Raw genomic sequence first — 12,142 nt, forward strand, 5'->3', positions numbered from 1 at the left:
TTAAAGAAGCCAGAAGCTGATGAGCACGAAAGATAGCCCGGGCTCGCGCGGTGCACCCAGCGCGCTTTCGCCACCCTGCAGCACCGCCTGAGCTGCTGCAAAGGCGCCGGGGGCGTGAAGTTGCCGCCTCCTCTCCAGCGGCCGCACCGCAGGAAGGTGTTGGGCTCCGCGTCCATCCACCGCCAGCCGTGAGCTGCCCCAGGGCCCCGGCGAGCGCGACGCCGTCCCTCGGCCGCCTCCCCTTCGCCTCTCAGCGGCGTCGGGGCTGGCTGGCGGGGTCCTGCCTCCCCGTTTCATCCTGCTCTTGTGGCCCTGGGAAACGCAGGGCTGGAGCCTCCGGGAGCGGCCCGAGGGGATCCTCTGGCTTCTGGGGTCCCACCCCAGGGTGATGCAGGGCAGCAGATCACAAAGGGAGACCCTTGACGCGTTCGTACTCGTTTAAAATACTTTATTGCAACATCATATCGTCCTCTGATTCTCCCAGCAGCGGGACTCTTGCATGTGAACGTGAAACCAGTTTACTCTTAAATTAAAACTCATTTATATATAAAAAAAGAATTATTTGTTCAGGTGAGCTTTGCACACCCCCAGCCCTCCTGCTAGCAGGAGTCGGCAGCGGATGCCTCTTCTTGACAAATCAGGCTAGTGGAAGAACAGCAGCCCCATCTTTTTCCATCTGATAAGACTTGTTTCTAGTGGCATCCAAAAATAAAAAACAAAAACCAAGGAAGGTTTCTACCTCCTTTTCCACATCCCCCCCGGGAGGACGACAGCCACAGATCCACATGTCCAGAGGTCACCAAGCAGCGACATCCTGCCTCCTGTCCCTGCGGAGTCTTTCGGGCTTCTCCTGGTTAATACAAATCTACTCTTTAATGGTTTTTCTCTTAGAAAAGCAGCATTATTATTTTTTTAAAACACTCTTTATAAAAACTAACAGACAGGATCAACAACAACAATACAAAAAAATGCAATAATCGCTTTTCAACTCAAGTACGCAGCAAATTTTCCACCCCATGAGGATGCAACTTGGACCCACGTGGATATTTATGCAACACAGCCCCCTCCTGAACGTGATCCGAGATCCCTGCCTTGGAGGAGCGAAGATGCATTTCAGACTATAGCAGCACATTCAAATGTATTTCTGAAAACCTAGTCTCATATCTAAGCTACCTAAAAAAAATAAAAAAAACCCCAACCAGCTTCCAAGTGAGAGTCTCCCATTGCCCAGGGAGCTACGGAAGGGGACGGAGGGTGAAGGCACTCTTTCGGAGGGAGAGGAGACCAGCAGCCAGGCCCCACACCAAGGAACTGCACAGTCTTCCTCCCTCCCCATTTCCCAGCAGTTAACAATAAATTAAGCAGCCTCAGTGGGGCAGCGGAAAGCCAAGGGGATCGCGCCCGAACCTCGCCCAGGAGGCTGCTCCCCGAGGCGAGGACGTCCGCTCTCCACACAGACGGAGCGCGCGTGCCCCCAAGCAAGCCAAAAACCCACAAATCCCAAATCTAACAGCAACGAGAAACAAGCCACCTGCCCCACCCCACCCCAAGCAGAAGCAGCCATGCCACCCCCCCAGGAGCCACAGCGATCGGGCATGAAGCAATTGGGACCGAGGGGCCAAAAAGCAACCGGCTCCCTCCGCCGGACACTCGGTTCTCCCCGCGAGCCGCGCGGGCCTGTGGCAGCCCGGCCCGGGGAGGGGACCTGGGGGTTAGAAGGGTTTTGGTCGCGCAGGTGGGGGTACGAGGCTCGCTCTCCATGATTGATGGCCCACGCAGGGCTGGAAGTCGTCCCGGTAAACACCCACGAGGAGACGGCGAACGGCCCAGCCGGGCTACGAGGAACGTGAACTGAAATGTTTTACAACTTCATTTTGGGTCTTGCTCCCCCTCCCCTGCTATTCTTGTGCCCTGCCACCAAGAAAACGGTCGCTTCACCCCAGCCACCTCCAGAAGGTGACGAGCAAGTGCCGAGCTCCGCCAGCCTGGCTGCCCGCTCCCGACGGACGAGCACGGATCCTGCTCTGCGCTCCCAGTGAGCAGAACAAATCCCCCGCAGGCGTCAGATGGAGGGGGCTGACGGATGGGTAGGTGGGATGCAGCGACCTTTCAGTGTCCAGGGCGAGGTCCTGCTGCGGCGGGGCCGGGCGGCTCTCGGGAAGGGGAGGCCGGTCACAGGTTGATGTCCGTGACGTCTGTCGGGGTGCTGGTGGGCTGGCTGGCCAGGTAAGCGGCAGTCTTGGCAGTGCTGTATTCCTGTTGGGTTTGGGATGCCTGTTTCAGGCTCTCGGCTAAGGCTGCCTCAATCTGCTCCTGACAGGCTTTCAGGCAGTCCTGCAGGAGAAGGAACGAGACAAGAGGCTTCAGTTCTCTGCTTCTGTGAGGTGGGAGCGTTATAAATAGCCCTGAGCAGCTGCTGGGCTACATCTCTGGCCCCTGGAGTATCTGAACACACAGGACAAAGAAGCCTTTCTCCAACAAGAGGCATCTCCAGCTTGTCTCTGCTTTAGGCCCCTCCCCGGGAGAAGCCTTGGTTGTCTTCTCCCCACCTCCCTGCTTGACCACATTCTTGAGGAACGGAGGTTGTGCCCATCAGAGCTCGCCAAAGCATCCGGGCTCGTGCCTGGGCACAGCGTGTGATTTCAGCATCACGGCTGTCAGCTGCCGCTGCCGACCCAGAGGCCGGAGCAGAGCAATTCTGCGCAGGCCAGCATCAACCTTTACAACCAAAACTTCCCAGATCCAGGAGGGACGGCCAGCGTGCAGCGCCACAGGTGCGCGCCTTGGAGCCCCACCTGCCTCCCCCAGGCCCTACCTCCGAGGGCTCCCGGAGCTCGCTGTGGTCCCGCACCGCCGTGGTGACCCATCCGCTGCAGAGAAGCCGAGCGCAGCTCTGCCTGCTCCCGGCCCTGCCCACCTCCGGGCCAGGACAAGGCGAATCCCCGCCGGGTGCCCCGGCCGACGCACGCTGCGACACTTTGGGGATCCTGAAGGCAGCGGGACCCTCCCAGACCCGACAGCCGCCCCAGCCACATGTTCCCTACGCACCGTTGCGCTGGGTCATTACAAGAACGACGCTGCGGCCACGTAGCTTCTCGCAAGGCTTTTACCCTCCCACTCTCCCGTCCGTGGGAGCCCTGCGTGACTCTCCCGCACCTCCCCAGGGAGCCCAGCGCTGGGGGACATGCCAGCCCCACAAACAGGAAGGTGCAGGGGACTGAGAGCAGCGGCGAAGCACTTGTAATAAAAGCAAACTCCCCTGTTTTCTCCCCAAGCAAGCTGTAACCAGAGGAGGAAACTCCTCCACTTCGACCCCGGAGCACCGTGACGCACCGAGAGCTGCAGGAGGCATCGCCGGCGGGTGCACCCCACCGGCTGCATCACGGCTCTGACCGAGGGGTAAGAGGTGGCATTTCGCACCTCGCGGCCGGAGCCGAGCTGGACGCTGCGGGGCCGCGTGCGCTCCCTGGATACTGTCACAGACCGAAATCTCTTACCAGGAATCCGCCGCCAGTTCTTAGAAACTGACAGAGGATGTGGCGAGCGAAAATAGCAACGCCCACCTCCCCTTCCCCACGCCGTTTCCCGTCAGCACAGCCTCCAGCCTGCCCGCCCGCAGCCCCGGGGCAAGCTCACTGCAGGGCCTCGCGCCACGGCCAGCGGGTCCCCGGGCTCTCCCTCAGCAATTTCGGCAGAGATGCTAAAAGCTGGCTTGGCCACAGGCAGCCAGGCTCCTTTGCTGGCCAGCGAAGCCTCAGGGGCTGCCCGGGAGGCAGCTCGGTGGGCCCCACCCTGTGTGCTCCCTACTCTGCAGGTCGGCCGTGCTGTGGGGCTCTGGCTTAGACATATGCTGGGGGCTGGTCCTGCTCCATGAGGTTTGAGGACTGATCCAGAGTAGCTCCAAACTGCACCCAAAGTACTGGCACAGCCAGCGATGAGCCAGCCTCAGCGTGGCAGCGCAGCTCCTGCCAGCCAGAGCTGGCACAGCCCTGCACCATCGTCCCGCTCCATCCCTACAGCGTCCCTGCACCCCCAGCGCTGCCCGGCTGAGCCTTGGCAGCTGCGGGAAGGGGATCGCTCCTCCAGTGCTGAGTCACAGCCCAGGGACACTGTGAGGCCAGGTTCAGGGAAAAGCATCAGCACCACAAACGCGGGAAGCCGAGGCCGGGTGCTTCCCCTGGGAGTCCCGCAATTCTGCAGACACGTCCCCAGGGCTTCCTTCTGCTACAGGAGCCGCCCCAGCCCCGCCTGGGCAGGGACGGTTTGTGCAGCACCTCGCACCGGGGCGGGCTGTGGGGGGTGAACAGATGCCCTCTCCAGGCTGAGGAGGGAGAGGAGCGGGCCGGAGGGTAGCAGGGCTGTGCTGGGCTCCATTTTGGCTCCGGTCCCTCGGCGGTGCCCTCCCTGCTTCCCACCTGTTCCCTCCACCAGCCCCAGCCCAGAGCAGGTTTCAGTCCCTGCCCCATTCACTACAGCAGCTTGAGAGCAGCTGGCTGCACCGATTCACTCTTTAAAAAGGCTCCGACTAACAAAAAAAAAAAATTAAAGCTGCACAAATAGATCAGGACACCCTCCTGCCCCGTCCCCTCCCTGCCTGGACAAAGCCTGGTCGCAGCCTCCCACCCGCTGCGGCACCGGCACCTCTTCCAATTCCCGGCGCTGCTGTCAGGGGACTGTAACTAACCCCGCGCCCGGCTGCCAGCATTAGCGCTCGGGTAGAAGAAAAGATCAAAAGGGGCCCCTGGCAGAAGAAAGGCTCCCGATTGCTTCACTGCAGCAGGAGCGACCTGGAAACGGGGAGCCCGACAGGGTCCCCCTTCCCCATTCAAAGGGCACTGGAGGGGGAGGCGGATGCCCCCCACCATCCCGATGTCCCCAAAGCCGCCGTGCCAGCATCCTGACACGCCCTATGCCCCCGACCCCTTCCCACCCGAGTCTGGGCACCTGCAACCAGACACCAGCGGAGGTTAGCAGATGCCGAGCTCAACTTCTCCCTCTGCCCCATCCCACCTTGTCAACCCGATCCCACCAACACCTGCCCGCGCAGGGAACAGACGCTCCCCTTTGTCCTGCTTTTCAAAGGCTCCCGCGCTCGTCCCGCTCCACACAGGCAGCGCTCGGAGGCCAGGAGCCGACTGCAGCTGCGGGACCGACCAAGGGTGCTGCGTTTAGAGATGCCCACTCATCTCTGGGCACTCCTCAAACCAAGGTCAGCATCACAAACAGCCTAATTCCCTCTCCCTCTAAGAATGAGCAGCAGAAAGAGGAAGGGGTTCCACCAGATCCAGCACCAAAAACGGCTTTGCTGTTCCCCCGTGAACACTCACCACCTCCGTGCCAGTGATGCTGGCCAGCAGCTCGGTGATCGCCTCGCCGGTGAAATTGTTCACGGAGACCGTCAGGCCGTGGATCGCCGCTCCGATGCTGCCTGTCGCAATCATGGAGGGGGGGTACATGGCAAAAGTGTGGTCTAGAGCCAGGACAGGGACACAAGGGGCAAAAAGAAGCTGTTAGCAAGGATACACATGGTAAGTTCTTGGGACTGCGATTTCCCTGGAAGACTAGAGGGCCAGGCAGAGGGCTCCCTCCAGCTTAGTGGGAAGAAATGGGGGTGAAGCGACAGGAAACAGGCCGAGCAGCAGAGCAGCAAGCCTCATTAAGGTATTTCTCTGCGCCTGTCTCACCAAAGGAGTTCTAAAGGTAAGGTTGCTCTAGTGACTTAGAGCGAGGCTGACAAAAGCCTCAATTAAACCCTGCCTTTACCCTGGACGCCCTCCCGCAGCCACAGCCTGCACAGCAAGAGGGGTGGCACGGAGGCTTTGCTCCTGCCCAGCATCTTCTGGGCACCCACTTAGAGCCCTCAGGACCATTATCCCACATTGTGAGGGATAGAAAACATGTCATGGAGCAGCAAAATGCTCTGATTTGAATGAAGGCAGGCGTCCAGCTCCCCGGAAAGGCAGGGCGTCGGAGACCAGCCCCAGGTTACCCAGCAGCCCGGCTCAAGCCCAGGCTATCCCACCTCAGTGGCCAGCCCACCCTCCCCAGCACCCCGCTGGAGCCACCCGCCGAGAGCTGGCACCCACCTGTGGCACACAGGGCGATAAAGGTCTGTGCATGTTTCTTCACCAGCTCCATTTTGTCCTTAGGCAGCGGGAGGTGATGCAGGATGTGAGCCAAGAAATCATTTGCTATCACTGAGACCAGGTCCCACTTTAGCTTCTCCAGGACTAGAACCTCCCAGTCCTGCAGAGTCAGACAGACAGACAGTGTGTTATTCAGCAAGGCTAGGCCAGGCAGGAACACTCACCAAATTCAAGGGCAGATAAGGCCAGCGCTTAGGGAAGGGCCAGTAAAACAGTAAAATCCATGAGACAGGGAAGAAAAGGGAGAACATCCCTGCTCTGCGACTATGGCACAAATCCAGCCTTAAGTTATTGCAAAGCCTGGAGTAAAGATCAGAAGAGGAAGCGATAAATGTGGTTTCTTCTTTCCAAGGTGCAATCAGATTAGCCTTCGACACTCTTCTGCTTTGCAAGGTTGCTGCAACAGCCCACACAGGAAAACCAGAGCAAGGAGCAGTAGGCACACCATTCCCACATCCCTTCTCCATTCCCAAAAGGAAAGGCTGATGCCCAGGCTGCCAGCAGCAATCCCGTGTGGGGCTAACCCCGCTACAGCAAAGGGAGCACCGAAGCCCACCTCTCTGTGTGCTCCTTGGAGCCGGCCAGCACACTGACTCCCTCCTACAGTGGCTCCTCGGCTGCTGAGCCACAGGAGGCAATAGCTGCTCGGCAGCCACCCCCTTGGCACGACACGTGGAAGCGAGGGAAGGTGGGGGGAACACAGCTGAGCTTTCAGGGCTGCACCCAAACAGCCCGAACTTCTCTATGAGATCTTCTATCCCTACATCCCTACAGGGGCTGCAACTAGGTGCTGAGGTCTTCAGCCCAACGAACACTGGGCAGGCAGCCCTACGGAGGAGGTCCCAGGCTGGGCAGTAGGACTTTGGCAGAACCTGCCCTACTCATCATGCCTCTTCTCTGCCAAGAGAGCCTCCAGCCATGCTCAACAGAGCATCCCCAGCAGCTTCTCAGGGGAAGAGGCACCAAACAGCCATGCTAACGCCCACCTCTCCCACTGACGTACAAGCGATGGCTCACCGGTGCTCCCCAGGTACATGCCAGGTGGCTGCTGATGTCTCCGTCCCACGTTGTGGTGCTCTCTCTAAGCATCTAACAGAGATCTCTGCAATCTCTTTCCCGAGCCAGTCTCTGTGTAATCTGCAAGCTGGGGACCAGATGGCAGGAAGGCCGGGAGCCCCCCGCGGATTTCAGCTGGAGCTCGGGCTGCTCCTCTCATCTGCTCAGCCTCTCGCAGGCTCTTCCAACTCTGGGCATTAGTCCTAACCCCGACAAGAAAACCAAAGTGCAGAGCAGCCACAAGCAAGCACTTGGCAGCGTTATCACCCCGCAAGTCCTGCAGAGGTTTGGTACCAAAGCACTCATCTGGCAAGGTATAAGCAAGGAGAGCCCTACGATTAGAGCCTTAGCACAGAATTTGGGACCCCTGAATTCAGCTCCCTGCTCTGCCACCTGTGTCGAGGTCTATGTGACTTAGCTAGGGCAGCAGCCGAATCAAACTCGAGGCCACACACATTCTGGTCTCACTGGGCTGGGCGGCTTTGATGTTACGTCTGCGTATGACGATGCCACCAACAGAGCAGTCTCAGGAGAGGCGAGAGCTGCATCTTTCTAGGATCGTTTCCCTTCCCATCCCAGCCGGAATGTCACGGGCAGCCCACACCCAGCTGCCCGAGCTTCTCTGCCGGTCCCAATTCCCCCACGTCCCGAGCCACGACAAAGATCTCTGGCTCCCAATTTCTCTCATCCTCTGGATCAGCAGCAAATCTGGTTTTGGCAACAGGGTCCAGGTACGCCAGAAAGGCCACAGAAGATGCCCCCATGTCCCTCCTCTCTGCTAGCAGAGGGGCGCTGACAGCGGCCCTGATGGTGTGCTGGGAAAGGAAAACACCCTGCAGGAGCTGAAGCTCCAGGTTTGGAATGACAGAGCTGAATTGGGATTTGTATCAGATATCTCCATTTCAGGGCCTAGTTCTACCCAGCAGAATATCTATTCTTTTTCCAAGTAGTCTAGGATTACAAGGTCAGTGCTGCCCACAGACGTGCCAAAGGGCTGCCAGAACAGATGGATTTGAAGAAGTGAGATTTTTCATAAGGGCAGATCTTCATTTTCTCTCTCTTTTTTTTTTTTTTAAACCCACTCTTTCCCCTTACACAACAATACCAGTTTTAAGTTGCTTAAATGAGCAGCATTGCTCAACCTGCTCCAAATCCCCCATGAGGCCAAACACGCCGTTTGCCATTTCACAGCCTGCATTTTTCCAACCAGAAAGCAGTGCTTTGCTAGTCCATGCTTGCTAGTCTCCCATATGGATGGCCAGCCTGCTAGTCTTTCTATATTTTTAAGCCAAATCCACAGATAAAAGCAAGAAGAAACTTAGCAATGAGCTCCAGAGCCTGAGGATCGCAGCACAGCTCACCGCGGGTGCCTGGTTCAACAGCGGGACTGGAACAGAGGGGAGAGATCAGGCTTGGGTAAAAGAAGGAAAAAACAGGTAGTGCTGCCCATGGGTTAAACTGCAGAAACACAGCAAGGTGACACAAGGAAAGGGCCACTGGAGATGGAGAGTTCTGTGCCTTGTCCCTGCCTGCTGCTCCTCTGGAACCCACCAAGGCCAGCAGGCTGGGAAAGCCGGCTGCTCGCTCGTGCGTGAGCCCGCTTTGTTGTGAAGGGGCACAGGACGCTGCTGACACCTTCGGCAGTCACTGTCCCGAGGGCGAGAGGCCGAGGCAGCTCCAGCCCGACTTCTCCACGCGAGCTGGGAGCGCGGCTTTCCTGCAGACCCAGGGAGAAGGTCAAAAGGAGGGCCTGGAGATTGCTGCTCACGAAGCAAACCCAAAAGGGATCACTACACCTGAGAGGGGAGCTCCTGAGCACCGAGGAGACACCAGCCCAGCATCATCTGGGCTCTTGCTCCTTGCCTTTCTTCCCAGAGCTGCAAGCCAGCTACTGGAAGTTACCAGAGGCACATGACTGTACTGGTATGGCAGAGAGCCTGTCCCTGCTGGGACGCACTTTGTCCTAAGGAAATCCAGGGTGCAAGTCAGCTCAACTACGAGACCTCACCTGGGCCAAGCTGGCTCCTGCCACACCAGGACTGATCCAGGGCAACAGCCTGTCCGTTTGCAATGCACAAAAGCAGCTCTTTTCCAGCTACTACAGAGGTTCATCATCTTCTTAAAAACCTCGTTGTTACAAAAGGCCTGATCCCGAGACCCAGCCGGCGCTCGAGATGCCAGCTGAAGGCGACAGGCGCCAAGGACTGTCACCAGCTCACAAGATTTAGCTCAGGGAAGCCACTCTCCTGCCAAACCACCCTGCTCCTCGCTTCGCTCCTGCTAACCCTGGGGACTTCCCGCTCTCAGAGCAGCATGTCAGAATCTCTGAATCACTTTATCTGTGGAAGAAGCAGAACAAAAGGCTGCAAGAGATAGGCAAGCAGGTTTGCAACAACAGCACCACTCAGTATAGCAAACATCCTTTTCCTGGCATTTTGTTTTGCACCTAATTGAATCAGTGTCTGCCTGGCTAATAAAAGAGAGGAAGAAAGTGGAAAATGTTCCTTTGTTTCTCCAGCCTGTGGAGCCCACCCTCCTTGTGGAGGGGCTGCAAGCTGCCAGCGCTGCCCACTGAGCATCCCGTTGCTGGGAATGCATCAGGTCGCCCTTCTGTAAGATCCCTCAGGGCAGAGCTCCCCACGCCTGGCCACTGTCTCTGGGGGTGGAAACTGCGCGGCAGCTGAGCTTCCCCTCTGTAAGCTTGCTCCCTTGATTTCTCCTGGCTGCATCCCACCAGAAAGGAAAAAAAAAAAACATAACAAAATAAAAAAAAACCAAGGAAGGAAAGCAACTACCATTTCCCATTGCCTCCCCTGCTCTGCCAAGGTGATCTCAGAGCACAGTCCCATTGCAGCGAAACAGCCTCAAGGCCCCGGCTGCTGCCCCTGCACCCTCTCACTACGACAGACCCAAGACATAAGCAGAGACTGTTTTACTCAATTTACAGCTCTGCAAATGCAGACTGGGATGTGACAGTCACACCAGCTTCTCTCCTTTTCATGCAGCGACGGTCGCTCTGTACATCAAGCTCTACCCTCAGCAACACCCACACACCCGCTGTGCCTACAAGGAGTCTGTGTAGACCTATCTGGCGAGGCTGCACAGGGAGCAGAAGGCCCAGCTCCTCTCTGCAGCAGCCCTGCCTGCAGGAGAAAAGGAAGTTGCACTCGATTTTGTCACTCAAGTTGATAAGGTACCATTTTACATTATCGCAGACTTGATGAGACACCAGCGAAGCGGGAGCAGGCTGCACTCCGCTGTGCTCACGAGCTGACTCAAAAAGAAGGTGGAAAGAGCTGCTGATCTTGCTGCTGGCCACCCACCCTACCGAGCAGCTGAGACACAGCTACAGAAATGAGCAGCCACGAAAGTCCATTTGCAAATAGGAAATCTGGGGCAAACGTTTGTTTCCATCCCCTGACCAGGGCACAAGACTGGATGTCAAGGGCGAAGGTGCCAACTTCAGATGCAGAAACGGTCACATCTCTCTGCGCCGCGCAACAGGCAGAAGGCAAAACAGCAAAACACAAGCGTGTCTTCTGGAAAGTCGATGCTCTATGACAAGCAAACACCCTTTTCTACTCAGCTGTTCTCTCTTTCTCTTATTTCCACTCCCCATGGCGTGCTGACACTGCTGCTCCCTTCACTGTCTACCTAATGGGTTGATCCTGCTTACGGTCTTTGCTAGGAAATATCTGGCAGCCAAAGATTTCAGAGGCAAGCCAATGAGTTAGGAGCAAACCAGGCAGATGAAGGGGACCTACAACTGCTCTCCTCAACCTCCAAGCAGAGGCCAGAAAAGCCTTTATTAAAAAAAATAAAAAATTAAATAAAAGAAAGGTAGGTTAGATAACACCCTTGACGGAAATCCAACTTCCTCCAAATGGACAAGTCCCTCGTTGCATCATTTCCTTCTCTCTAGAATAACTTCATCAAGATTTTCTTTCCAGTGTGTCCTTTCTAAACCACAGAGCTGGTGCCAAGCATCCCGGCAAGAGTAGGAAGCAAACCTACTGGGAAAGTGAGCCTGCTTCCTCCGAAAGGCTGGGGAGGACACGCTGGAGGCTGAAATGGCACCGATCCATGAGAAGACGCCAGGATGCACCATTGTCCAAACCTTGATGAAGAAGCTCCCCTTCCCCTCCCCACCCTCTTCCACTGCAAGATTGTGAAAGAGAAGTAACATTACCACGGTTAGCACAGAGGAGGAAAACAGCAGCTCGCCCTGGTTTTGTAATCAGGGTATTAACTCTTGTCAGGCCCTAAAGCGAAGACAAATCCTTCGCATATCTTCAGATATTACCTCCGCTCCCTCTTTACAGTGGGGAGCAATGGGAGACTGGAGCAGGATCTGCTCCAAACAGGGTTAAACATCTACCAAAAGCAAGCCTTGTGGCGGGCAGAGAAAGATGACCACCAGATCACAGGCTGCAGAGCATCTCCTGTCCAGACATCTGCAAATGCCTCCGTGCCTCTCCTTAAGGGCTGTGGCTGGTTTGTGATGCCTTTGCTCAGCCCTCTGGCTCGCACCAATTACAACGAACAAACTCTTGCACTGCTGATTGTTCATGGCCATCCCCTTGGGAAAGGGAAAAGGGATCCTATTTGCCTGATAAACCAGTCTTTGGCTATCCCAAGAAAGGACTTCTGACCCCCAAAATGAAGCCATTCTTGTCCACCTCAACTGCATATTGATTCCGGAGCACAACGATGGGAGAGATCCGTGCCAACCATCCGGCTGTGCCTCCTGTTGCACCGAGAGCAAGCCAGGATCCTGGTGGAAAAAAGTACAGGGAAGGACAACTCCAGTACCGAGACCCACACAATCAGAAGTGAGCAACAGACAGCAGGCAGCGCTTTCCTCCATCTCCACCCCAGTGCTGCCAGGAGGAGGGAGAAGGGAAGATGAACATTGTGGCATTGCTTAGCCACAACTTCCT

At 56.7% G+C, this 12,142-nt stretch overlaps 1 protein-coding gene across 4 annotated transcripts in view; it reads right to left on the bottom strand.

The window, feature by feature from the left end:
* Nucleotides 1–431: 431 nt before the first annotated feature.
* Nucleotides 432–12,142, bottom strand: part of CCND3 (cyclin D3) — a 47,797-nt gene continuing 36,086 nt past the window's right edge. For all 4 annotated transcript variants that reach the window (XM_064472131.1, XM_064472133.1, XM_064472132.1 and 1 more), the window contains exons 3-5: nt 6,087–6,246; nt 5,328–5,470; nt 432–2,334 (exon numbers count right to left, since the gene is read on the bottom strand). In XM_064472131.1, coding sequence (XP_064328201.1) covers nt 2,173–2,334; nt 5,328–5,470; nt 6,087–6,246 — 465 coding nt within the window. In that variant the 3' untranslated portion in view covers nt 432–2,172. The remainder of the gene's footprint in view (nt 2,335–5,327; nt 5,471–6,086; nt 6,247–12,142) is intronic.

Source organism: Phalacrocorax carbo, chromosome 23 (genome assembly GCF_963921805.1).
Source record: "Phalacrocorax carbo chromosome 23, bPhaCar2.1, whole genome shotgun sequence".
NCBI lineage: Eukaryota > Metazoa > Chordata > Aves > Suliformes > Phalacrocoracidae > Phalacrocorax > Phalacrocorax carbo.